Genomic DNA, 26,624 nt, shown 5'->3' with positions numbered 1-26,624 from the left:
AGTTGAACAGGAAGGTATCAAACTACTGGCATGTGTGAAAGTTGGAGCTATGGTGGATGGTTTAGCTACTGTTCTGCCTGCTGTTCTGCTAGTTTATTTGCATTAGCAATGATCAGTGCAGGTATCAACTCAATTCCTATGTAGCTTGCATGTGTTAACTGCACTGCTGTAGAGTACCTGATATTTGCAGATGCCTTCTGCGAAAGATGATATAAGAGGAAACAGGCATACTTCAAATTTCTCTTCTAAAGCAAGTGTCATAATTAAACAGCTCTTCTGGTAGAAATATTTTGAGCAAGTTATGTGTTGACAACCTTTCTAAACTGTTCACTAAACATGATCTTCCAGATCCTTGACCAACACTTGAATCAAACACTTGGATAAAGTTAAAGGAACTGACACAATCTCAGTACTTTGAAAGATACTGTTGTGTGACTGTAGACATTATTTCTGGTTATGTCTGTCTCCAGCTTGGTTTTTACTTGCATTTGTTCACACTGTCACAGGCATGTGAATAGTAGCAATTGGGAAGGAAAATGTAGTGTGGGAACCATCCCATAATTAAGCTATCTCCAAAGGGAGAATAAAGTTGGTCCTCTCTAGTTAAACATTTCAAGGTAGTCTGTATAAATGATCACAAAATTTTTGTCATCCTAGATGAAATAATTAAAATCTGTCCATTATGAACACATATTGCAGCTTTGGGGTTGAAAGCCTTTTTTAATACACTCCCCCCCCCCTTCATTTTATAGCCTATCAGGAACCATTAGCTCTAAGTTGGATGCACCATTTTTACTAACCTGGTCACACGTTCTGAAGCTCAGAGGGGCATGACCAGGAATCACTGTAGTTTAATCAGGATCCCAAGCATGAGAGCAGAAATGAGCCCAGCAGGTGCCACCCATGTGACTGGAGAGGGGAATACTAGAGCTACAGCTGTGCTGAAATTTCCTTGTTAAACTCTTTCAGTTTGAAACTAGGGTTTTGGATAGGACAAAGAGTTTCATTAAACAGTCCCTTCCTTTTCTCTCTCTCCCCCCCCCCCCTCTCTCTCTCCCTCCCCTTTCCCTCTCTTTTTCTCCTCACATTTCTTCACATCCCAAATACTGTACTGGCTTAAAGTTGCTTAGTGTTCATATCAAATGTCCACCTTCATATACAAGGCACTCTTTGATTTGGTGAGGCTTAAATTGTTGCCGATTCTTAATTTACAGGCCCTTTTGGAATAAATCATGGAATAGAACTTCATCCAGATGTGGTGGAATATGCCAAGGAAAAACTGGAGAGCTTCATAAAATATAGTGATAGTTTTGATAAGTAAGTATGTTGTCTGTTTGGCTCATTTTTGTGGCCGTAAACAGTTACTGTATGGTGGAAGTAAAACGTACATATTTTTCTGGGATTTTTAAAGGAAACCTATACTATTAATTATTGCAGCCACATAGTATTTAACACAAGTTTGCAATACAATTTTAAATTGTGAAGTTTTCAAAATACGGAGATGGGTATCTGGATTTTCCATTATGAGTGGGGGCTCACAGGGATGGGAAACTGAGGCCAAATGCATCTTTCCAGGCCCCTCTATCTAGCCCCCAGGCTGCACTCTCAAGAACTGCTTTTGCCTGGTTGGACTGTATTATTGAACTGTAATAATGCCTCTTGCTTTCCTGGATAGAGAGGCAGAGGGGTTTGTGTATGTAGACTCCTCTGAATCTTGTGTGGTTGGAATGTAGCCTGATATATAAAGGTAAGATTCATAGTTTTGTTCGACCTACTTTTTGCCTCTAGCTCCCAGAAAGGTTACCCACAAGAGAATGCAACCATTGGGCTGAAAAAGCTTCATCTTGCCTGCTTCACTGCAATTGCATTATCAGTAATTGTGAACTCTCTTTCAATGTCTTTGATATATCTGCTGCTGATTAAGGGGATCCATCAATCCTTTGCCATATCTTTCCTCAATCCAGTCCTGTGCTCAGATTTCTGAGTATGATTTTTCACATATCAGTAATAAACTAGATTGTTAGACTAGAAGAGTACTGTGTCTCTAAATATAACTGAGCTTCAGATTGGACTATATAACATATTTGACAATTTGAAAATATTTTAAATTGTAGTACCTATGTGTCAGGGACACGGGTGGCGTTGTGGTGTAAACCACTGAGCCTTGGGCTTGCCAATCGGAAGTTTGGCGGTTCAAATCCCTGCGACGGGGTGAGCTCCCGTTGTTCGGTCCCAGCTCATGCCAACCTAGCAGTTCAAAAACATGTTCAACTGCAAGTAGATAAATAGGTACCGCTCCAGTGGAAAGGTAAATGGTGTTTCGTGCACTGCTCTGATTTCGCCAGAAGCGGCATAGTCATGCTGGCCATATGACCCGGAAAAACGTCTGTGGACAAATGCCGGCTTAATCAGCCTGAAAGTGAGATGTGCGCCTCAACCGCATAGTCACCTTTGACTGGACTTAACCATCCAGGGGTCCTTTACCTTTTTACCTTTTACTATGCCAAACCATGGGACGTGGGTGGCGCTGTGGGTAAAACCTCAGCGCCTAGGGCTTGCCGATCGCATGGACGGCGGTTCGAATCCCCGCGGCGGGGTGAGTTCCCGCCATTCGGTCCCAGCTCCTGCCCACCTAGCAGTTCGAAAGCTCTTAAAGTGCAAGTAGATAAATAGGTACCGCTTTCTAGCGGGAAGGTAAATGGCGTTTCCGTGTGCTGCCTGGTGCCGGCTCGCCAGAGCAGCTTCGTCACGCTGGCCACGTGACCCGGAAGTGTCTCCGGAGAGCGCTGGCCCCTGGCCTCTTAAGTGAGATGGGCACACAACCCTAGAGTCGGACACGACTGGCCCGTACAGGCAGGGGTACCTTTACATTTACCTTTATGCCAAACCATAGGGACACGGGTAGCGCTGTGGTCTAAACCACTGAGCCTAGGGCTTGCCGATCAGAAGGTCGGCGGTTCATATCCCCATGATGGATTGAGTTCCCGTTGTTCAGTCCCAGCTCCTGCCAACCTTGCAGTTCAAAAGCACATCAAAGTGCAAGTAGATAAATAGGTACTGCTCTGGCAGGAAGGTAAACGGTGTTTCCGTGTGCTGCTCTGGTTTCGCCAGAAGCGGAATAGTCATGCTGGCCAGTAAAACAAGATGAGCTCCGCAACTCCAGAGTCGTTCGTGACTGGACTTAACTGTCAGGGGTCCTTTACCTTTTTTTTACCTACTGTATGTGTCTGTGGTTTTTAATATTTTTGGCTATTTGTTACTGGATAGAATGAAAGGGCTTACACCATGTATTTCAGATTTTGTGTATTATGGAACACTAGCTGTTTCAAAATTGTATCTTGGCACATAAATCAGGTATGGTGGTAATTGTTATCTGGTTGGGCAGTGTGTTAGCATCTACCTACAGATGCATTCTTAAATGACTATTACTGGTCTAACTTTAGTGGCCATAAATTACATTTCTCACATGGAAATTCCCTAAGTACACAAAGTTTCAAATCCATAACACTGTTGTACACCTGCTGCTGGTGGTATTCTGTCTAAAAGTGCCTAAAATCTGCTACTAAAAAAATCACAATGTCTGCTTTGGCTAATCCAGCTAGCATAGTACAGTCATACCTCATGTTGCATTAGGTTCATGTTGCATCTTTTCAGCTTGCAAACGCGGCAAACTTGGGAGTGTATACTTCCGGGTTTCACCGCACACACAGAAGCGCTCGATCACTCCACACACATGCGTGGAAGAGGCGCTCTAGTTGCCGACTTTTCAGGGTAAGTTCTGATACCTCAATCTGCATGCATGTAGGTGGAAAGTGAAAGGATGAAATGGAGAAAATGGCTTTGTGCTTTTTGGCTTTTTAATTGGCTCGTATCTGTGCTTGGTGCACCTTCTAGTGACCTTGTGCCTTTTGCCTTTATATATATAATAGCAGCTCTATCCTCTTGTGGATTTCTCACATCAGTGTCCTATGAATTTAGGCAGAGGTAGCTGATGTGGTGCACTCCAGGTGTTGAACTACAATTACCACCAGCTCCAGTCAACATGGTCAGTTGTCGGGGATGATGGGAGTTGTAGTTTTGAATATTTTTTTATGTATAGGTGACAAATGAAGAGTTATACGCTCTGCCTCTTTTTCTCTTTTTTATTCTTCTTTTATTTTCTATCTTCTCTTTTTGTTTTTATTTAGATTAGCTAGTTATCTTTTTGTAAGCTTATTGAAAGAAGATATTCGGTAGTTGATATTAATATTTGTATATCTTAATTTAAGCTTTAATCGAAAATCTATTAAAAACAAACTCACTCACTTTTCTGTAGTCAAAATGCTACCAAGCATGTACAAGGGGGGAAGCCACCCCAGTGATAACTAGTCATGCTCAGTTGGAATTGAATGAAAACTATTGGAAGATCAAGTTAGAAAAATGGGAGAGGGTGGTAATGGGAGTGGAGTGGCTGGAAACCTGAACAGGAGCACTCCATGCTGCAATACCTTGTTTCAGATTCTCCTTGTCACAGCTGAAAAGGTAAAGGGACCCCTGACCATTAGGTCCAGCCGTGTCTGACTCTGGGGTTGCGGCTTTCATCTCGCTTTATTGGCCAAGGGAGCCGGCGTACAGCTTCCGGGTCATGTGGCCAGCATGACTAAACCGCTTCTGGCGAACCAGAGCAGCGCACGGAAACGCCGTTTACCTTCCTGTTGGAGCGATACCTATTTATCTACTTGCACTTTGATGTGCTTTCAAACTGCTAGGTTGACAGGAGCAGGGACCGAGCAACGGGAGCTCACTCCATCACGGGGATTCGAACTGCCGACCTTCTGATCGGCAAGTCCTAGGCTCTGTGGCAAAACAGAACAAATAATAATAATAATAGGAACAACAAGTAAAACAAGATCCAGAGACAGTATCATCAAAATTCTTAGATTTTTTTTTTAACCCCACAGCAGATTAAGAACTAAGAGGAGTTGACACAGGCCCAACTTTCTTTTTAAAAATGAATATTTTTGCCATATATTGACAGATCATTAAAGAAGGGGGCGATGCAGGATTTCTTTATGTCCAATTATTTGAAAAGTTGTTCTGAAGTGTGGAACTGCAGAGTTCTCGCTGACTCAGTGCATATAATTAGGGAATGTTTTCGATATGAACTACATGTTATGAATTCATACAAAGGGATCTTGTCAACTAAAGGCAATGTGTATATATTTGAATTTGAATTTATATGTAAGTAATACACATTCAGAGATTTAAGTCCAGTGAAATGAATGAAACATAAAATGTGCAGCTGTAACTGAAATTTGGCTATAATAAGTGTAGATGTATTGTGTTCATGGTAAATCTAAGTACTGTATACCATCAAGATAATGCAATTGCAGTAAGTGCTATTCATTACAATAAACTGTCCATACTCCCGCTGAATTCCCATTAGTTCTCAAATTTCTCTGATTTGCCAAAGGACAACTAAAAAGTTTAATTTTAAGTGCAATTTAGTGTTCTTCTATAATGGTATCCATACAAACATGAGATGTTTGTTTTATCCACAGATTTGAATTTTGTGAACCTGCCTTCGTAGTTGGCAACTGCTTGCAAATCTCATCAGATAGTCATCAATATGACCGGATTTACTGCGGAGCTGGTGTACAAAAAGACCATGAGAACTACATGAAAATATTATTGAAAATTGGAGGCATTCTAGTTATGCCTATTGAAGATCAGGTGATTAAGTATGTTTGTCATGTGTGTTTAGTTGTAACAGATAAAAAGTAGTTCTCTTGTGTGTGGACTCGTAATGACTTTCTTAATGTCAGTTGCCTCAGTACAGTGAATACAAAGGTATTTTGTAAACCTTAAAGCAGAGAATAGCAACATCTAAACAATAGACCACATAATCTCACTCTCCTCTTTCCTTTAACTTCCAGAGATCACAGTTGTGCACATTATAGCTTATTAGGCTTTTAGTCATTTTTTTTCCCCTGACAGAGCCCTCCTCTGGTTTTGTTGTGCTACAAAAACTGAGTGGCCAATTCATGTGTTCATAACAACAAAAAGCTTTTATGTACAGGAGTCCTCTATCCTACCTTCAGACAAGCTATCTATCCCTGCTCTTAAATTAACACTGTTATCAAGGCATCATCATGCTGCAGTTCAGCCTGTTTAAGAATGCACTTTGATTAGTGACTGCTACCCTTTCAGTGCTACTACTGCTATTTATAGTTTTATGTTCAGCATTGTTCAGTTAATCTCTTAAACTGAGCTTTAGATAGCTATGGTAATGTTATCAAAATAGCATACCTTTGACTTCCCTGTGACTGGATCCCACACTGCTCTGCTAATGTTTGAATAAAGCAATTGCTCAGGACATGCAGATCATCCGATAAGTCTTGCATGATTTCATTATTCATTTGTTAGCAGGAGTACCAAGGGATCTAGCTAACAGGTAAGAGCACCCAACCGTAATTCAAAAATTGGTCCTTTAAAAATCCAGACAAATTAGAAACTATGGACTCAGAGTGAATATATGTTTTAAAGCACAGTGTAATGCTCAGTGACCAGCAAACTGGGACATTTCTTTCTCTTTCCTTTTCAGTCAAGGACAGAATGTTTTGAAAAGCATGAAACGTTTAGTGATACAATAATACTTAGTACTTATTTTTCATTCATAGATATCAAAGGGCTTTTCTACGGTGAGTATAATTATCTCCATTTTACAGATGGGGATGTGTAGGTACACTGATACATGACTTGCTCAAGCTGACAGTATCCCAAAGAAGCTTGCCTTGCTCAATAAGTTACTAAATACCTTTAGAATAAGAATGCTCATCAATTAAATATTATATAACAACTTTATAATTTCTCCTCAATACACAAAACAGCTCATTCTACTACTATATTTTAAGGAAGCATGGATGCTTTTTGAATTGAGAGGTTTACATCATACCACTCTTGTTCAGTAATCACTGATAGCTATCCATTAAGGAAAAACAACACTGGACTGAAGCAAAGGCTTTCAAAATAAATAGTTGTATTGCTGATCTGCCCAGAGGATTGCAAGCTTTATATGTTTGCAGGGAAAATTGGACAGGTAATGCTGACTTAACAGATCTTTAATATATAAAGTATTGAGGAATTTTAAAACCAGTCATGAAAACTGCTGTAATTATGTCTTCTAATTCCATCCTTGGAAAACACCAAAGGAGGGCCTCTTGAGCAAATTTGTGCGCTCTCAGCAATGTGAACACTTATCCTTTCCCCCCCATCAGATATACACAACTAGTTTTAATTATGCATTTAATTTCTGGATATTGTTCATATTAATATATGTATTTAAATACTCATTGTCCTGGGCAATTCATGGATTTGCATGCATCAGATTTCAGTCAGTGATATAACTGTACTAAAATATTCCAAAAGTAGCTGAGTTTTCTACAAATTAATGTAGACCTGCAACCCTTTTTAAAGTTAGCAAGAATACATAAAGTGTTTCTAAAAGTAAACTGGGAATTATGTGAAATATGTTTGAATGTAACAGAATAAATGTAGGCTCCTTGTTCCGCCAGTTAAAAATATGTTCTCTTCTTTTTCTCAAGGTGAGAAGTACTAGACAGTGATTTAGTTTGGATAATCATTTCCAGGCTTATTAAGATGAAAAATGAGCAAGCCGTATGCCTCCACATAGTCACTGCAGGCACAAGCAATCAGACCAGGAGGCATCTAATTAATCCATGTTCTTTGAGTAGTCTCTGTGGAGCCACATATGGGTTCTATGCCTCTCCACAAAGCTTCTTTTGAGAAGACTCTATAGCTAGGCTCTAGTTTTGGCATGTGCCCCCCTCCCCCATGCATATATTAAGGGGCATGGTTCCCTCTCCTCCACTTTCTTTCATGTCACAGGACACACCTCATATGAAATCTTTTGAAGACTTGATAACTTAAGTAGATACCCCCACTCCCCAATACTATTATTTCACAAATGCGGGTAGAGATGCCCCCAGAAACACCCTTCCCAGAGGTTTCAATGCTTTTCCTCCTCACTACTCAGTTTCTGGTTTTGCCTGCACCAAAGCTGTCTTTCCTTTAACCCCTTGCATCTCTTGTCATCCTGCTTAGCCTTGCTATCTTATTGTTGTGTGTAGTGTTTCTCGGTGTTTGAGTCTCTTCCTTATTTTTTCGTCTGTTTAAAGTAAAAAAAAAAAAAGTTCCTTTTATTCTGAGGTTCATTTTATGTTTTTCTATATGCTACAGTCATTTGTTTTCTAGTTTTCTTTTTTCCTTTTGTTTTGAATATTCTTTTGGTGTGACCACTTTGTCACTGGGCTTCAGCCCTTCTAAGGTCCCCCCCCCCCAAAAAAAGTGTAAAACCTGTTGTAAATGACACCAAGACATTGCTGCTTCAGCCATTCTGATGACAGCCACAGGCATGCCAGTGCCATTAAAAAGAGAAGGGAGCTCCTCTTTAAACACAACACCCCATTGCAGATTCCCACATACAGAACTGCCTATATCAGCGGCAATCGCAGCGCAAGGGTAGCCAACGTGGTGCCCTCCAGATGTTGCTTGACTCGAACACTCATCAGCCCCAACCAGCACTGCCCCAGCTCTACAGCTACTATGCTGCCACCACCCCTATATCAGGGACAAGAAATGCCTCAATCAGCTGGTGTGAATCTCAGCTGATTTATCTGCTGATGATTTATAGCAGTGTGGAAAACCTCAGTGATGGGATTGTAATTGTCTAACTTACAATGCAGAGTCTCTGCTGCCATTGCTTCATTATTGAGTGCTGAGGTCTTATCCCAGCTGGCTGCACCACAGGCAACTATCTTGTTATTATTTGAGGGTGATAAAGGAATTGGTGCCAGCAGCTTTCTCCCACGCTTTCCCCCACACTTCTCGCTTAGTATGGAAGATTGTTTTTCCTTCAGGATCAAAGCCATGTTGTTGCATTGGTCTCAGCAGACTTTTCCCACAGTAACTCAACTGCTATAGATACCATATCAAAGCTGAAGAGTCTCAATGCCAGTATCTATCCCTGCTACATTTTTCAGTGGGGGCTTTACTGTTACTGCCTTTGAATCAGGAGTGAAGAACCCTTGATATCAATGTCATTCCCAACTTCTTTTTATTTTGCTTTCCTCTTTTCAATGATAGCTTCACTTGGTATTGACACTGAAGGAACCATTGAGCATTCATTAGGTTTCCTTTCATCTAGCTGCAGCAGCCCTTGAAGTATTTGGTAGTGGCAGCATCTGTGCATTGCACATAGCATTAACTTTTCATGTCACCAACATTTGGGGCAAAGAGGTTTTTCTTTGTTCTTCCACAAATGGCATCTTTCAAGATCAGTGCCCCGGTGCTAGAACATATAATCAACTATTAGATAACAGTTGTAGGTGTAGAGATGACTGATTAACTACTGTTTGGACCAGAAGTCGAGATTCACTTCCTACAGACTTCCTCAGGACCAAGAACCACTACTTTATGTAAGGAGGGCCATTCATATGTCTGCTACCCTTTGTACAGGGAAGTTGAGTAATGGTATAGACTTTCAGCACCAACTGTGCACATTGAGCAGCAGTCTGGGATTCAGAGAAATGTTGACAACAGACACATTTCCTAGGGAGTTGCACCATTGATTGAGCCCTCTAGCTTCCACTTCTATGTGACAGGGATTTGTTGGTGGCATCTTCTTCACTTCTGTGGTCCCTTTTCAGGTGGCAGTATGCACTCATGATAGCTAACCCTTGCACAACAACTCCCCTTCTTCCCATAGCTGGTCTTTCTTGGAATGACCCTACCATCTTATATTCACCCTGGTTTTCTCAATCCAGAAAAAAAGGAAATGATTTCATATCTTGGTAATTTGCCAGACTGTGTTTCTAACTGGCCAGCATCAGACCAGCTTTAGTTTTTATCTACTTGTAGCCACTGCTCAGCTTGTGCTCACAGTCTGTATTTTAAATTTGTTGCCACCTTGCAACAGTCCTGTTCTGGAGTGGGTTTATTAGCACTCTGTGAGGGTTGTTGCTGCTCCTCATTTTCCTTAGAGAAGTCATTAGTTGCAACCCTTGACTCAACGGTGTCTAGGTAGGTGCCTCCTTCCAACAGGCCTTGCTCAATTTGTTTTTTGTGCCTGCCCCTACCTTCAGGAACAGCTTGTTACTCTGCTTGTTACTCTACCCATGTGTGTAGCTGTGCAAAGACTACAAAGGAAATGGACATGTTGCTTTCCTGTAACCATAATTCTTGAGAGTGAAAATATGCGTGGACACGTAGCCTGTCCTTTCCATCTTCAGGGGTTAGTGTGTCTTGGAATTTTTAGATTGTTCAATTTTGGGCCTCTGTGTTGTTCAAAAATTTGAACTGTGCACATAGATGGTGGTAGTGCAGTATCCACCAAAACTCAAGCCTAGCTGTAGAATCTTCCAGAAAGACACTTTGCACAGGTGCAAAACCTGTATGTGTGTGTGCAAAGATGACTACACAATGAGCTAAAGGTACAGGTAAGCAACCAGCACTTTCTCATTTCATCGCACCAAGAAATTAGAGTTGCCAACTTCAGAGCAATATTTTAAATAATGGTTTAAGTTAGTTAATATCCTGGGTGGTTTGAAAGATGGTAACCATAGTTTCACAGTTCAGCTGAAGCAGGAAGTTATGGTTAATTAGAGGCTTCTGGTCTGATTGCTATAGGAGCACAGGGCAGTGTTAGAAACTGAGATATGAAAGCTAGGAGATAATGGCACTTTAAGCCTAGGTTATGGGTGCAAAAACAGAATGTCTAGGAACTTTTTTTAAAAAATAGCGAGAATACAAAGCTGAAAATGAATGAACTGCAGCTAAAATATTATGTTTATTTTTCACATTGTCTAGTCCTTCCCCTGCCCACCCTCCTAATATTCTTAAGAAGATCTCTTTTCCAGTCTTCAGAGAGTACCTGGAAATGGGGAGGCAGAAAAAGGTTCTCCTTTCTTTCCACTCTGCAGTTTTAATCTGAAATCATAGGTGCAGTACTGCAGCCAGAGCTCAGAAACTGCTTGCGCTAATGAAATTCCCTGTCGCAAAATGCGCCTAGAACAATGGGAGTTTTGAACACTGGCACAGGGAATGGCATGCAGGAACACAAGAGTCATATCTCAGTTTATTTAACCAATATATGACTGTCCAAATGTGGTTAGTGATCTCAAATGTCACAATGAACTTTGACTTAATGTTGCATGAAAAATCCAGTGCAGGCGTTGGACTCGCATACTCTTCCTTCCTCCTCTGAGGTTGCCATGAGAGGTTTGGATATTTCCACTTCCATTTTCAATTAAGCACAGTTTAATATTATGTCTGAACCCCAGACTCTGATTAATTTTAACTGTGGCTTATTGAAACCAGCTAAGGTTGTTTCAGTAATCATATTCAAGACTAACAGTTTGTTCAGGTTCTGTCAAAAAGATAAACTGCTTAATAAAACGCAAGGAAAAGCTTCTGATCTCACAGCTACACTGACTGAGGAAGCATGTGATTCTGATGCTTAGCCTTGGATTGGTAAAGCTGTAGTTATGTCAGAGCAAGGCCAGCGTATAAGAATTGGACAGGTGTAGAGGAAGTCATGTATTTAATTGTTTTGTGTCTGAAACTTAAATGATTCCATGCAGCTAACCCAAATACAGAGAACTGGACAAAATACTTGGGAAAGCAAAAACATCCTTGCTGTTTCATTTGCTCCACTTGTGCAGCCAAGCAAGAGTGACAGCAGCAAAAATGATACTGTGGGACTTCGTAAGTACCATTTAACTCTAGTCTTTCCTTTGGGGCGCAGCTACTGATGATACTTACATAAATATTCTTAAAGTGTTATTAGAATGTATTGCATCAGAACTCAGGCTTTTGGTGTTTCTCACTTCAGACAAACCATGAGCTGTAATCAACAATTTTTCTTGGTCTACCACCCATGATTTGTCCGGCGGAGACAAACCATGAGCCCAAGTTCATATGTAACTTTGAACCAAACCTTAGCCCTGGATAGCATGGCAGCTGCAGAATTGTGGGAAGAGTGTAGTGGCTGCAATCTTCACACCATGAACCTGCATGTTCGTCATTATTTGACCTAGCATTACCTATGAACTGAGCTACATTCTGTTTAACATGATCTGGTTAAAAAATATGTGGCTAGGGGGACCTATTTGAAGGAACTACATAATAACTCTATGGCCCTACTCTTTGTAAGAATTCTCTTGTAATCTATCAAATTTTGGGCAAGATAGTCATGAAAAAGTGACATGATATTATCACCCACCCACCCCCAATAAATGGGCAGGGCAAACCTCATGCCATATCAACAAAGTGTTCTTGACTGTCCAGTTCAAAACTGCAGCATGAGTCAGTGTGACTACTGCTGAAGGAAGAATAAGTCTAAAACTCTGTTGGTTCTGTGTAACTAGTTGCCTTTAACTGGATACTGGCCAACATAACTGATCTTTTGGCATTGAAAGCATTCGAGTTGTCATCCATTTCATAGTATATTATTTTTACCGTTACTTCTTTCAAAGGTTATTTCCTTTACCTAGTTAAAAATTCACCATCAATTTGTAGTACTGCTCTTAGATAACTTGACCTAGAGAGCAATCTTAATTTTCTCTTTCTTTTCAGCCCCCTGTGCTGTTAGGAATCTACAGGACTTGGCTCGAATCTACATTAGGCGCACTCTTAGAAACTATATAAATGATGAGTTGCAAGCCAAGGGTATTATTCCAAAACCTCCACCCAAACGCAAACGCAGACGGTGCCGTAGGCGCAGGATTAACACCTATGTGTTTGTAGGCAATCAGCTCATTCCTCAGCCTCTAGATAGTGAAGAAGATGAAAAGATGGAAGAAGACAACAAAGAAGAGGATGATAAAGATCACAGTGAAGCCTTGAAGCCAGAAGAACCCCCAATAAATTTATTGCGGGAAAGAATTATGAGTCTACCACTTCCTGAATCTCTAAAATCGTACTTGACATACTATAGAGAAAAATAATTTGTTTTAAGTAGATGTGATAATACCTACTTGATAGATCCATTATTCTTGAAATGTAGCATTTACTAAGAAAAACATGGACAGATTTCAGTAGTCTTTCAGTAAGACTAAAGTGCAGTGACAAAATGAAACATAACTTGTCTTAACTTTGCTACAAGGACTTGCACTTAGCAGTAAACTCCTATTTTCAATTCATTTTTGGTTACCTTTTGAAAAATGCTCTTTTAACTCTGATAGAAATATATTCCAAAGCAGTATACCGCACTAATTAAGAGTTTGCATGTGATAAATCTCTTTTTGCTCTGACAAATTTGTATTTATGAGAGTTGGTGAAATTTTATATGTGTGAATAATTGAATGACTACATTCAGACATCAAATGAGAACTGCCTGCATTAATTCTCTGGAGGAAGTTTTTGAGCATATGGGCAGTTCATCTCATGTTGAATTGGAAAACTTTATTTTTGCCATGGCTGTATCACAATCATCGTTACTGTGTTGATGTGAATGTATTCCAAGGAATACATGAGTGCAATAACTGTGCAGACACTGAATGAGCTGGCTTTAAAAAAATATGAACATTCAAGTTCAAAAATGTCAGTAGGCCCTGCTACACTTTATTTTATATATTCTCTTGCCAAAAGATCTCAAGAAAAGTGACTGCTTCTCTTTCAGAGCCTTAAAAAACTTTTGTTGACTATGAAAATTTTTAAAAATATAATACAACCCTGTTTCTTTAACACCAGCCGATGATAGTCAACAATTTCTCAGACTTTCCAGCATTTATGAATAAGCATTTAGTTTCTTTTTTAAAGTTCATGGTACAGAAAGCATATTTCATATATTAAAGATTGTAATTTAGGTTTCAACTATTTACTACTTTATAGAGTAGAATATGTAAAAAGATTAGCTTGTATTGCTTATTTGCATAGCTGTAATAGTAGGATTTTCTTTTTTAAGAAAAAAGGTTAAGCAGGTGCACTTTAAGTGGAATCTGTACTTATTTATCTCTGATAAGACAAGGCATTCAGTTCCGATATTTGCTCTTGATACTCTTCCTTTTGGAAATTATTAGTAGCATTGCAAGCTTGTATGCTTACATTGCTTGACTATATTCCATCTGCCAGCCCCCTGCTTCACTGGTTTATTTAATGGCATTGCTTGAAGGGGTTGGTTTTTGTTTTTGTTTTTTAATTTTTGCATGATGGACTATGTAATTTTCACTAGCTTTATAATTTAGTGTAAAATATCAATGAAATAAAATGGAGCTCAAGATATGCTGTAAAAACTGCTGCTGTTATGGACACCTGATTTGTTTGGGCCCAATCAAAAGCATTCCTTAGGGACTATTTACTATCTAGTTATATCATAAAACAATTAAAATTCTTAAGATAAAATCAGGATTTATGGTGAGCATTTTACATATTCTCAGAGCCTGATAGTTTGTAGATGGAAACCAGTTAAACAGCACGTGATCTAGCAGTCATGGTTTGTAGCATCCACTTTACAATATGAATAATAACTTAATTGGTCACTGTCTATGAAATACATATTTTTACTTAACAGGTTGGATTTCATGCTTTAATTTGCCAACTAATTCCCGCCCCCCCCCCCATATTCACAATACCTAAAATTCAGCTCCATAAAAAAATTCTTCTGATTTAACTAGCTTGATGAGTTGTTTGCAGAAAATGTACACTAATGAGTAAATATACTCATTGCTGGAAATAAGTATGCCAGCCTTATTTCACAGCAATAAAACCTATTTCCTATTATAGTAAAACTACTGCAGTAGTTCTGAAGGTTTATCTGTGGGGAGCATTGACTATAGCACATCTTATTTTATTTTATTAGAAGAAATGAAGTTTTAGGCATTCTGAAATTCAAGTTGTACCTTGTATTGGAATTTCATCCTTTTTGGAATTTCTTCATATTTTTTTCAGTTTTCACAGAGTAAAATATTAAATAATTTACAAGGAGAGACCTTTAGTCAGGAGGCTTTTGAAGAATGACTTTGTGTGTTTTTCCATTCTGTTGTACTCTTGTTCAGATAGATAATAGAGTAGTTATGAATATGCATTATGTAATTTTTGGAGTCACAGAAGCAATGTTTCTTTTGTGTTCGTGGGTTTTTTCACATTCTTTGATTTATATTTACTTTTAAAAGTATAAAAAATGCAAAATGAATCAAAATTAAACTTTTGTCATAATTACAATAAAATGTCTGGTGATTTTGTGCTGTTTAAAACTCAGTTATTGTTTCTTTTTGCTTGGCTTTTTTGCTTAGTGATCTAAGATATACTTAGAATGCCACAGTTGAAAGCACTGGTGTTCTTGAGAAGCTTGAACATCAATTATATCAGTATATTGCTATTTGTGTAAAATGACAAAAGGTAAAATAGCCTCTCATGACATCACGTAAGGACTACTAACTACAGTGGTACCTCGGGTTAAGAACTTAATTCGTTCCGGAGGTCCGTTCTTAACCTGAAACTGTTCTTAACCTGAGATACCACTTTAGCTAATGGGGCCTCCCGCTGCTGCTGCTGCTGCGCCGCCACCGTGTGATTTCTGTTCTCATCCTGTAGCAAAGTTCTTAACCCGAGGTACTATTTCTGGGTTAGCAGAACCTGTAACCTGAAGCGTCTGTAACCCGAGGTACCACTGTATAACAAGCCACAGGTGTAATGAACTGGCTTGCTAGAGGATGTGATTTCTGCTACTCCGTAATTGGATTCTGCACCATATCTCTAAGGAATAAATTCTAGAGTAATTGCCACACTGGGCCTCCTCCACCAAGAAGGATGGATATATTTTGAATAAATGCAGGGCTTTTTTTCAGCCAGAAATCACTGGCACTATTGCCATTTTAAAAGAACAAGGGAAGCGTTCATGGTGAGTTTGGGCACCTCTTTTTCCAGAAACAAAACATTGGGTAAATGATAATAGTAAGCATTGAGAATCTGTGATTCCAGGTGTTAGTGAACATCCAATTACCTGTCAACCCCAGCCAGAATAGCCAGTGATCAGGAAGGTGCAGTCCACCTGAGAATCTCAGGTTAGCCACCCCTCCTATATAATCTTCTCAGTTGTCTTGCCACTGCGGTGTGTGTAGCATGCATGCCTATTTCCCAATGTATCTACAGTATGTGGAGGAAGCTTTGCATATCATCAGGTTCCTATGCAGCCCACCTAGAGCAAAATTGGCATGCACATCTCTTCCCAGACAACCATGTTCACTCAATGAACATGAAAGTGTAGGATAGTTGTCACAGGTGAATTAACCTTGTGTACCATCTTTCTGTGTGCAGTACTCATTCATTTATCATGAATTAATTATGTGCAGTATATATGGTTGTGGAAGACAGGAGTGCCTGGCGTGCTCTGGTCCATGGGGTCATGAAGAGTCGGACACAACTAAACGACTAAACAACAACAAATATATGGTTGTAGATTAAAAAAAAATACAAAATAGTTTAAATACAATAGAGGTAAGAAAGAACAGTAGAGAGAATAGTAGGTCAAACCAACCAGCAGTCTCAATCTACATGGAAGGATGAGTATCAAAAGTTGGCCAGAGCCCTCTGATGACTTTGCTTCCCTAGATTCTACCCAAATTCTATAAATGATGAATCTGTTTTCTGCTCTGGTAATGAGACCTTTGGCTGTATGCAATATTCTCTCCTCTAGTACAAGAGCTTTTGCACTAATGGACGAATGAGTTTTAATGTTGCACAGCAGAAGAATCACATGTTACTGGACACTTGTGTAACAGGTTGTGCAATCTATTGCACAGCAAAGTTACTGGCAATATGCTTGTGTATTTACTTCTGCAACGGCATTCTGCTGGCACTAAATATATCGCCAGCAGAACAAGTATACCGCTGAGTGACTAACAGCGCTGCAATGGATACAACCCCATCTGATTACATCATGCAAGCTGATTGTAAGTCTTGGATTTTCTAACTTGAATAGGACATTATAATGTTATGCCAGCTGCAGTGACTCCCATTTCTAGGCCCAGTTCATAGTGCTGGTTTTGACCTTTTAAAACCCCTTCACACCTTAGGGCCAGGGTACTTGAAGGATCAGCTGTGTCTCTGTAAAAACTTAAGTGGAGGGACTCCTCACTCCTGTTACCCTTGCCATCTGAAGTAAGGCTGGTGGTGAGAGATTTCTCTTCATATATACAAGTGGTCATGAATTTGGACATCCTAGATGCCCTGGTGCACTCACGAGTCACTCCTCCCCTCCAAAATTAGGATTGAATGAAGCATTCTATTGTAGACGATACAATAGGTTGCCATGTTTGCTTGGTAGAGTGCTGTGCGTGATGCCCATGGTAGTTTCTCTAGTTTGCAAATGTGCCCACAGGCCCCTAAAGGTTGGCAACCCATACTCTATATAGTGACGCTTCAGCAGAAAGTGGTCCATTCTATGCCAGTTATCATTTGGTTTAAAAAACTCCACTGAAGAATAGGTTGCACCACAAGAGGGCAGTGTTGCCACACAGGTGAATTAGGAACAACTGCACATGAATGCTTGCATTATTAATAAAGCAAACTGCAGATTTCTAAAGCTGCATAGAGAAATCATTTGTGCAAATACAGATCCAGCTATATAGCTGAAGCCTCTATGTTCCTATAATTCATAAATAACAGAGAGAGACAGCAGAAGTGCTGCCTGGCTTTGTTCACACTTAATCACATTGGGATTCTCTGGTTAAAGAGAATTACAACCATTCATATACAGATTTCTTCATTATACGGGACTAATTTCTCTCCCTCAAACATTCAGTGTAAGCTAGAAATCACATTTGAAAATGACTGCTGTGTTTATTTTTATGTCATTGAAAGCATTATTTAGTTTCCCTGGGACAAAAACAAGTGTACTCCAAAGTTCCTCCATAAATAGTCACTAGGTCATAATTAAGCTATGTATGGTTTTAGTGAATGCATCTATTTTGTGTTGTCTTTGATGCAGACATGTTTTTGTAGTATAGCAGCTTGACTTCTTCAATAACAAATTTCCAATTTGTGCATACCTCTTGAGGATCTTACAGACTTTGGGTGTTGTTGTTTTTTAAAACAACAACAACAAAACATTTCAAGTAACATCCTGATTTGTGTGTTTCTAACAAAGTTGTCCTTTTCTTCCCTTAGTCTTCAATATTAAGCATATTGGACCTAAACAATCATTTTTAAGTGTATACTGTATAATTATGCTAAAGAAATCAGTTTTTTTCCACTTTGCAACTAGAGATTTGAAATTGTATCCAGGTCTAGTCCTGTTGTGGTTTTGTGGATTTCTGCAAGTCTTAAAAATCAATACAGGAAAGTTAAAGTCTATAAGATAGGGTAAGGTAATGTTTGTGGCTGATCCATTCCTTGATCCAGCTCAGGTTTTTGGAATGTCTTAATCATCCTTTACCAAGCTGGTGGCCTCCATAAGTTTTTGTTTACAATTCTCATCAGCCCCAGCCAGCTTGTCTGATGGCCACAGAACCATCTATCATCAACAGTGGGGCAGGATCCTGTTGACTTTTACATGCTAATAAGTTGTCTACCGTGGTGGGTGTTGCTTCAAAATCTAACATAGTGTTTCTTGTAAGCCACCTTGGAATAATCTATATCCTGAAAGGCAGGTTATAAATAATTGTGAAAAATAAAGATTCTTAAGAGCCCCAGGCCTTTGAAGACATCAATAAGTAGGTTCCTTGAAATCAAGGGTCAGTTCACACAAATAAGCTTTTTTCCCCTCCTCCATATATTCCAGTGCTCAACCACTTGGAGAATATCTAGTGTGAACTGACAGCTGAACTGGTGCAGCTGTAGCCCTTTCTGTGGTCTAAGGGAGCTGTCTTAGATCAAGTCAAACAAGTGAGCCATCTAACTCCACAGAATTCCAGGATTTTGGATAGGGCCTACCTAGAGATTCTGTGGCTTGAATCTGTGACCATCTGTGACCCACTATGCTATGAACCTTCCCCCAGGTGGCTGAGGACTGGACTGAGCACAGATAAGAAGCCAGCTCTCATCACCCTTCTTCTACATGCTCAGTATATACCCCATGCTTGGGAGGGGGGGAATGCTGCTTGCTTGTGTGGGTTGACCCTAAGTGACTCTCAATCTTTGCAGTATAACCCTCATTTTTCAAAGTGGAGTTTTACTGTGACATCAAGTAGAGCTGCAGCTGGTGACTTGATGACTCCTGTCCAGTTGCTGAACTGTAGATATTTCTGGTCATAAATTTTCCCCTTGCTGTCTGTCCATGTCTCTGCAGGTGACTGGATCTGATGAGAGTGCGGAGGCCAGCATAAACATTTTTGCTCCATCCTGCGAAAACCTTTTGGGAAGAAAAAACAGATGTACATAGACAGCAGAGAGGGCAGAGCAGCTGTCTTGCATGGAAGACACATAGAATCAGGGACCCTGAGGATCATCTAGTCCAATCCCCTGCAGTGCAGGAATATGCAGCTGTCCTATACGGGGATCAAATCTGCAACCTTGGCATTATCCGCAGCATGCTTTAACCAGTTGAGCTATCCACATGGGCTGTGTGTTGCTTAGAGCAGGCATGGCCTGGCACCTGAGCCATTAGACCTGTGGTCCAAGGGAGGGCTAAATGAAGATATCGGAGGTGTTTGTGGGCATCCAAAGCCCGTAGCACATTCTGGCACATTTCAAGGGCGCTCCTATAGTAGCTGTGGTGCGCATGCGCATTTTGCTCTTGACAATGCAGATTGTGTCCCATTGTTATTCCTGTTGCAGAAGGAAAAGCCCAATTTTCTCATTATAAAAATAATGGAACTGTCTCTTCCAAATTTCCAGAAAGACTGATTGCTCAAAGCAAGCCCTTGACAATTTAATAACTAATTGATCAAACTTTCTTTGAAGATGGCTTGTATAGTTTCTTGTCCTAACTATCACAGCCATACTTTAACTTTGACAATAATACAGATTTCTGGATTAATTGTGGATTTTTAAAAAATTGATTTGTTTTCTTTGAATTAAATACAGTTTGGGAAGAACAGTAGAGGGAAACCACTTCCTGTGACTGAGTTCAGGGAAAAAGTGAAACTGTGTTTTTTGGAGTAAGGAATTAAATTTGCTCAGTTATTTCCTTTGAGGACTATTGAAATTTACAAACTTTGGCCACACATGGTTCTGTCTGCAGTTTTCAGAGAATGTTTAATTTGTTTTGACAGTTCAAAGAAAATATCTGCAAAAAACTAACACATGTTGAACATACATGTTACTGTTACAAAAAACTGAAATTACTAAGTTTGAATTGAGATGTCCATGCTGAAGAAAAGGGCTAGAGAATTTTGAATCTACAAATTCAGGACAGCAGATTCCGAAACACCGGTTTCTTTTAAATATTTATATCTCATCTCTTCAAAAGTTCGAGACAGCTTCTTATTTCTAGAAACAATGAATTACTTCTCTGTGCTTTGAAATCTAAGGGCTGGATCACATGTGCATATCCATTGTGATTGGCCATACCATCAAATAATAACAGATTAATATAATCATCCCTGTTTTGTTCCAGTTTTAGTATGTGCTACTGAAGCAATCTTCCCTACCTCCCAGATTCCCCCTTATTCCTTCAAATGCTAACTTTAACACCACCGTTCCACCTGCCCCATCCCCAATTTCTCCTTTCTCTTCTGCCTTGTCACCCGGGTCTAAAACTTTCACAAGCAGAGAGACCCTTCTCCCACCCCACCCTATGAATGCCTTCTATTAACCCCCAAGTCATTTACAACAGACATAAATTGGCTCCTTTTTCTTCTTTAGAACTTCGGAAAACAACCAAGGCCAGACAGTATGATAATAGACTAGTCGCAGGCATGTCCAACAGGTAGATTGTGATCTACCAGTAGATCACTGGACGTCTGCAGTAGATCACTGGTAGATCATTGGCTCCCCCCAAAGAAGCTGAACAACTGGCTCCCCTTAAAAAAAAGCTCAACATTTTGCCTCCTCCTTGAAAAAACTCAACAACTTTGACCCGAACCCCCCAAATATGGGCCTTAAAAGTAAGGGACCCCTGACCATTAGGTCCAGTTGTGGATGACTCTGGGGTTGCGGCGCTCATCTCACTTTATTGGCTGAAGGAGCCAGCGTACAGCTTCTGGGTCATGTGGCCAGCATGACTAAGCCGCTTCTGGCAAACCAGAGCAGCGCATGGAAACGCCGTTTACCTTCCCACCGGAGTAGTACCTATTTATCTACTTGCACTTTGAGGTGCTTTTGAACTGCTAGGTTGGCAGGAGCTGGGACTGAGCAACGGGAGCTCACCCTGTCGTGGGGATTCGAACCGCTGACCTTCTGATCAGCAAGCCCTAGGCTCTGTGGTTTAACCCACAGCGTCACCCACGTTCCTTCCTAAAAAAAGCTCAACAACCTGAACCCCCAAAAAGGGGGGTAGATCACTGCCAGCTTTTAACTCTGTGAGTAGATCACAGTCTCTTGGGAGTTGGCTACCCCTGGACTAGTGGAAACCTAGTATAGACAGACATTTGGCAGAGTCTCACAGAACTCAGTGGGACTCACTTCTGAGCTGACATGTGTCGTGCTCCTCTACACTGCAATGATGCACACACTTGCCAGGGATTGAGTCACATTTAATGCCATTAGACATACCTCTGAATAAGCATGCATAGGATTGGGCGGCATACATGATTCTGACAAAGTTGGCCTAAAAGTGATTCTGTTCTCTAAGAAGAAGCCACTGAAGTGAGTTGCCACGGTAATTGTGATTGGGGTGGGGAGGGGGGAACAGAGTGAGTTCTTCTTGCTCTGTCTTCACGTCTCTCAGAGAGGAGAACTATTATCTGTGCCATTTAAAATAGACGTGCTTCAGCCAGCTTCTTCTCCACTCAAATGAAACAGCCTGATTTTGACAAGAATGGATGCGGGCATGTCCATCTGTTGTTTGAAGTCTGGTTTTTATCGTCCTTGAAGTTAGGGACAATTAGAAATAAAGCATTTAGCTTTTTCTTCCTGTGACTACATATATTTTCAATTAAAGAGAAATTGGTCTTTTGCAATGTGGGTTTATTTTTTTTAGGGTACAAGCAGAAGAGGGACCTGCCTTTTTTCTTCTTTCTGAAGCACTGCACGGAAATGGCTCCAAGATATTTCCAAGCCATTTATGTTTTCTCATCCATTAGCATGCTTAGGGGAAGGAGGTTGGGGGAAATTAAGCAATTTAAAGAAGTGCATTAATTCATTATAAAGCCTGCCTGACATTCTGGAAAATAACATTTCAGATTACCTGAATTGAAACAGAATCCCACCCCCACCCCCCCACACACAGTTCAAGTAAGTGAAAGCAGACTTGAATCGAATGTTGCCTTTACTTTATCTGAATAACCGGACTTTTGAAAGTCACCAGCACTAAGGACTAATTGATATACGAACTGTCCTTCTCAACTAGCCTCATAGGTTATTTTGGACTTTTGGAGAATGTCTGTTGAGTGCTTTTTAAAAAAAAACCAAACAACAACACTGAATGAACCATTTCTGTCTCTATATTTTCCCTCTTGTCTTTCCATGTAAAAAATCCAGACCAACCCTGCCCCAAGGAAAGGGTAAATGGGGCAGTCCAGTTTGGGTACAGTTTAAAAAGTAATGTTTGTGTTCAATGCAGCACTAGTTAGCCACTGAGGGTTTCCACTTGCTAAATGAGACGTTGCTCCCTCCTGCCCCAGTGCACACTCTGAATCTCTTCTGAGGTTTCCTGCAACCCTCCAGAACAGATTTGGAGAAGGTGTGGTGTGCATGTAGTAGGAGGAGAAGGGGGGAAGTTCCACTGTGCAAGTGGAAATCCTTGTGCTCATGGCGTGAGGGAGTTTGATACCACCCAAAGTTCTCAAGGGACGGCAGGAATCTTGCGGTTGCCCACCAACCATTTGCACTGTCAGCGGACAGCAAACTGAGCAGCCCAGTATGGTGAGATTTATTTGTAGCTTAATTGTATTATATATTTCCAAATTTGCATCTCCACATATCAGTTGCCATGTGAAAATGCCATGTGAATACGTGTCCTTTGTTTTGTCCTTTATAATGAGGACGAAGCTCAGGAAGCTGCCTATATACTGAGTCAGAGCAGTGGTCCTTCTAGTTCAGACACGAAACCCTCACAGTCCCAGCTGGGCCCTTCTGCATGCAAGACAGATGATCCACCACTGAGCTATGGTCTTTCTTTTGTTTTTCTTTAACTGGCCTCCAGCAATCAGAAGTAAGCTGTTAGGGGTAGCTTTTGTAGGGGAACTTTCTGTATCTCCTTCCTATGCACAGATTATCCCCTACAAGGACTCCTCTCATATAGACTAGATCCACTCCTGGAAGTCAAGGGCACACTCAGGTGCTGAGGTAACGTGAAGTTTTGCTCTAAAACTTGCTGATCTAGCAGCAAACTCAAAGCAGATGAAAGTATTTATTCATGTAATGCCTCATTAACTTCTGTAATTCATAATCACAAGCTGTGATCATGCTGGCTAACATTGATCTGAGGTAACATGTTCAAAGAAGTATGTGAAATGGTTCTGAGCATAAGCCACTGTGTGGAATTTGAGTAGACTGTTAGAAACATTTTTTTTTGTTTTTTTGTTTTTGGACCAACTGTTGTATTAGAAAAGAAACCAATCTTTCACCAAGAACAAAGGAGGCAGCCTAGGCAAGTTAGGTTGCAAATGAACCTTTCTCCTCATAGCATCTGAGATGACCATCAGCCAAGTCTGAACATGTAAGAACTTCCTCCATCTTGTTTCATGTTTTGCTCTCGGCACCAAACCCTGAAGATGAATTGTGTAAGCTTGACAGGAGTATAGCTGTTAAAACAACTAGCTGTTCTGATGAAAGATTTTCCCCAATTCTGTGTGTCTCATTGTGTGGGGCCATTGTTGTGAAAATGCTCCATGATTAATCACCATCTACAATAGAGACATGGAAGCTGCTTCTCTGTTTTCTCTTTCCTTCTTCCTGGTTCTGGTTCTGTTTTTTCCACTATCTATTTTCATCTATGAATTTAGGTTTCTCTTGTTTGTGTGAACAATTACCAGTATTCTCTGAGATGTCTTGCAGGCAGAATTGAAGTTTTGTGCATCAGCATTGCCAGTTTGTACCTGAACTTTTCTACTCCCTGGAAGTTGTGCTGTTACTAGTATTAGAATTTATTTGTTTGTTAGTATGTTTGTTTGTTTATACACACCCCACCTTTTACCCTGAAGGGACTCAAGGCGGCTTAAAGATAAAAACAAGAATTGCTAAAAACATAGGGGGAAAGCAATCATTAAAATACAATTAAACCTTAATAGAATTAAGACTATATACAAATATAAAATCAAAATATGAAAGCAGGCAGCGCATGCATCTCCCCTTCCATCCAAGAATAGCTTTACAGCCCTGGGAGTTTTTATCCAACTTGGTTTTCATAGCATCATAGAGTTGGAAGGGACCCAAGGGTCATCTAGTCCAGCCCCCTGCAATGCAGGAATCTCAGCTAAAGCATCCATGACAGATGGCCATCCAACCTCTGCTTTAAAACCTCCAAGGAAGTTTGTCTTCTTTGTCTTTGAACTGAAGAAGAAGAAATCCCTGCTCCACCACACCTTTCTGCTACGGAGATAGGACGAGGGGATGGAGTTGTGATATATAGGGGCAAGCTTTTTCCGGTTGCCCCCATGCTTCTGGATCCCTTTGTTTGTTTGTTTTACTGGAGAGATCAGAGATTGAACCTGGGATCTGCTGCTGTACCACTCAGCTCTGGCCCCTCCCCTCAGCATCACCCTATCCTTCTGTGGTCCAGACAAGAGCCACTTTGAGTGCCCAGAGTGCATTGTGGTTATCAACTCTGTTCCTCGAGATGTGAGATCTTCACTCATTTCTATTGGCCCATAATTCAGCCACTTCTAAAATGTGACTAAAGGTAAAGTAAAGCTAGGTAAAGGACGCCTGGACAGTTAAGTCCAGTCAAATGCAACTCGGGGGTTGTGGTGCTCATCTCGCTTTTCAGGCCGAGGGAGCTGGCGTTTGTCCACAGACAGCTTTCCAGGTCATGTGGCCAGCATGACTAAACCACTGACTAATATGACTAATGAGATGGCAAGCCACAAACTTCAAGATCTGGAATAAACCATGGCGTTCGTTGAAGGGCTCAATTTTTCTCCAACTCTTTTCTTCTTCTTTCCCCTTTTTATTTTATTTTTTAAAAAGAATTACATTGCTGCTACTCAAAATTCAATTCAGGCAACACAGGGAAAATACCCTGAACATGGTTTGATTGAGCTAGCTTCGGTTTCAAATGCGGCTGTTTTTCGTTCTACTTACAAACATGAACTACAGGAGTTGTCAACAACGATACAGAAATAATGCTTTTCATTAGATTCTCACACCCTGCCCTTCTCTTGGAAATTGCATCAACTGAGCACAGCCTGTCTACATGCAAATGAAAGGTTGATACAAATTACAAAAAATTGATTAATCACAGAGTTCAGCTTTGCTGTTCATTCTTTATTGAAGATTAGAGAATCAGTTGGAGAGGCAGGAGAAGGAGGCACCATTAAAAAGAATAAGCTTCCTTTTAAATCACTGTCAAAAGCAATGCCTGCCTGCGTTAATTCACTAGCAGACACCAATGGCAGTCTGCAATGGACTTCTTCCAGTACACACTTGCAAATTACCGTAATTGTAATCATTGCTGAGAGACTCTTGAGCACCAGGCCATGCTAGAGACTCAACAGTTGCCACTGATGCCTAGGATTTTAGATCTCCTTCTCCCCCCAGCAACGGCACCTGATCTTTCCTTGGATGGGCTTGCATGATGGATGCATCTTCCCCCTCATTGACCACTAGAGCCAGACATGTTAGAGGATAGTCATACAGCTGCAGCATAAGCCAAACAGAAGGTCTACAGTATTGTAGCCCAGCATGCTGTTAAGTTCTTCCACAGATGTATTAGTAGGCAAATGCTTTGTTTTTCAGCATTTCTACTTTTCGAATTTGTAATATATGCTTTTCTAATTTGGGTGGAGAGACTCTGCAAAAACCACATGGCTATTCTGAAAAGGGATTGACAGGTCCACCTATCACTCATCTAGGTCATTTTTGCATGTATTTGTTCATAATGTCTATTTCATCCTCTTTCCATATACAGTGGTACCTCGGGTTAAGTACTTAATTCGTTCCAGAGGTCTGTTCTTAACCTGAAACTGTTCTTAACCTGAAGCACCACTTTAGCTAATGGGGCCTCCTGCTGCTGCTGTGCCGCCGGAGCACGATTTCTCTTCTCATCCTGAAGAAAAGTTCTTAACCTGAAGCACTATATCCGGGTTAGCGGAGTCTGTAACCTGAAGCATATGTAACCTGAGGTACCACTGTATTTTAAGAAATCTGCACATAGATTTGTATTTAAATAGGCATTTTTCTCCCAAAGCATGCATTGTTAAATGTGTTTCATTCATTTCTCAAGCTGGAAACGGCATCACCTATCATCCCCCTCCAAGCTGTTCTGAGTGTTTTCTTGACACACACACACAGAGAGAGAGAGAGAGAGAGAGAGAGAGAGAGAGAGAGAGCCAATTGAGGCTGGTGTCAGGAGTGGAGAGAGGGAA

The 26,624-nt window shown here is 40.5% G+C and overlaps 1 protein-coding gene across 6 annotated transcripts in view; it reads left to right on the top strand.

The window, feature by feature from the left end:
* PCMTD1 (protein-L-isoaspartate (D-aspartate) O-methyltransferase domain containing 1) overlaps nt 1–15,265 on the top strand; it is a 34,411-nt gene extending 19,146 nt beyond the window's left edge. For 5 of the 6 annotated variants that reach the window (XM_079983366.1, XM_079983363.1, XM_079983367.1 and 2 more), the window contains 5 exons: nt 1,215–1,317; nt 5,541–5,712; nt 6,660–6,680; nt 11,640–11,763; nt 12,634–15,265. In XM_079983366.1, coding sequence (XP_079839492.1) covers nt 1,215–1,317; nt 5,541–5,712; nt 6,660–6,680; nt 11,640–11,763; nt 12,634–13,004 — 791 coding nt within the window. In that variant the 3' untranslated portion in view covers nt 13,005–15,265. The remainder of the gene's footprint in view (nt 1–1,214; nt 1,318–5,540; nt 5,713–6,659; nt 6,681–11,639; nt 11,764–12,633) is intronic. The other variant, XM_079983368.1, reaches the window with a different exon arrangement.
* Nucleotides 15,266–26,624: the final 11,359 nt, after the last annotated feature.

This window comes from Podarcis cretensis (genome assembly GCF_951804945.1).
Source record: "Podarcis cretensis genome assembly, chromosome: 7".
Lineage (NCBI taxonomy): Eukaryota > Metazoa > Chordata > Lepidosauria > Squamata > Lacertidae > Podarcis > Podarcis cretensis.
Note: the sequence above shows the minus strand (reverse complement) of the source record. Positions and strands in the feature narration are given on the sequence as shown.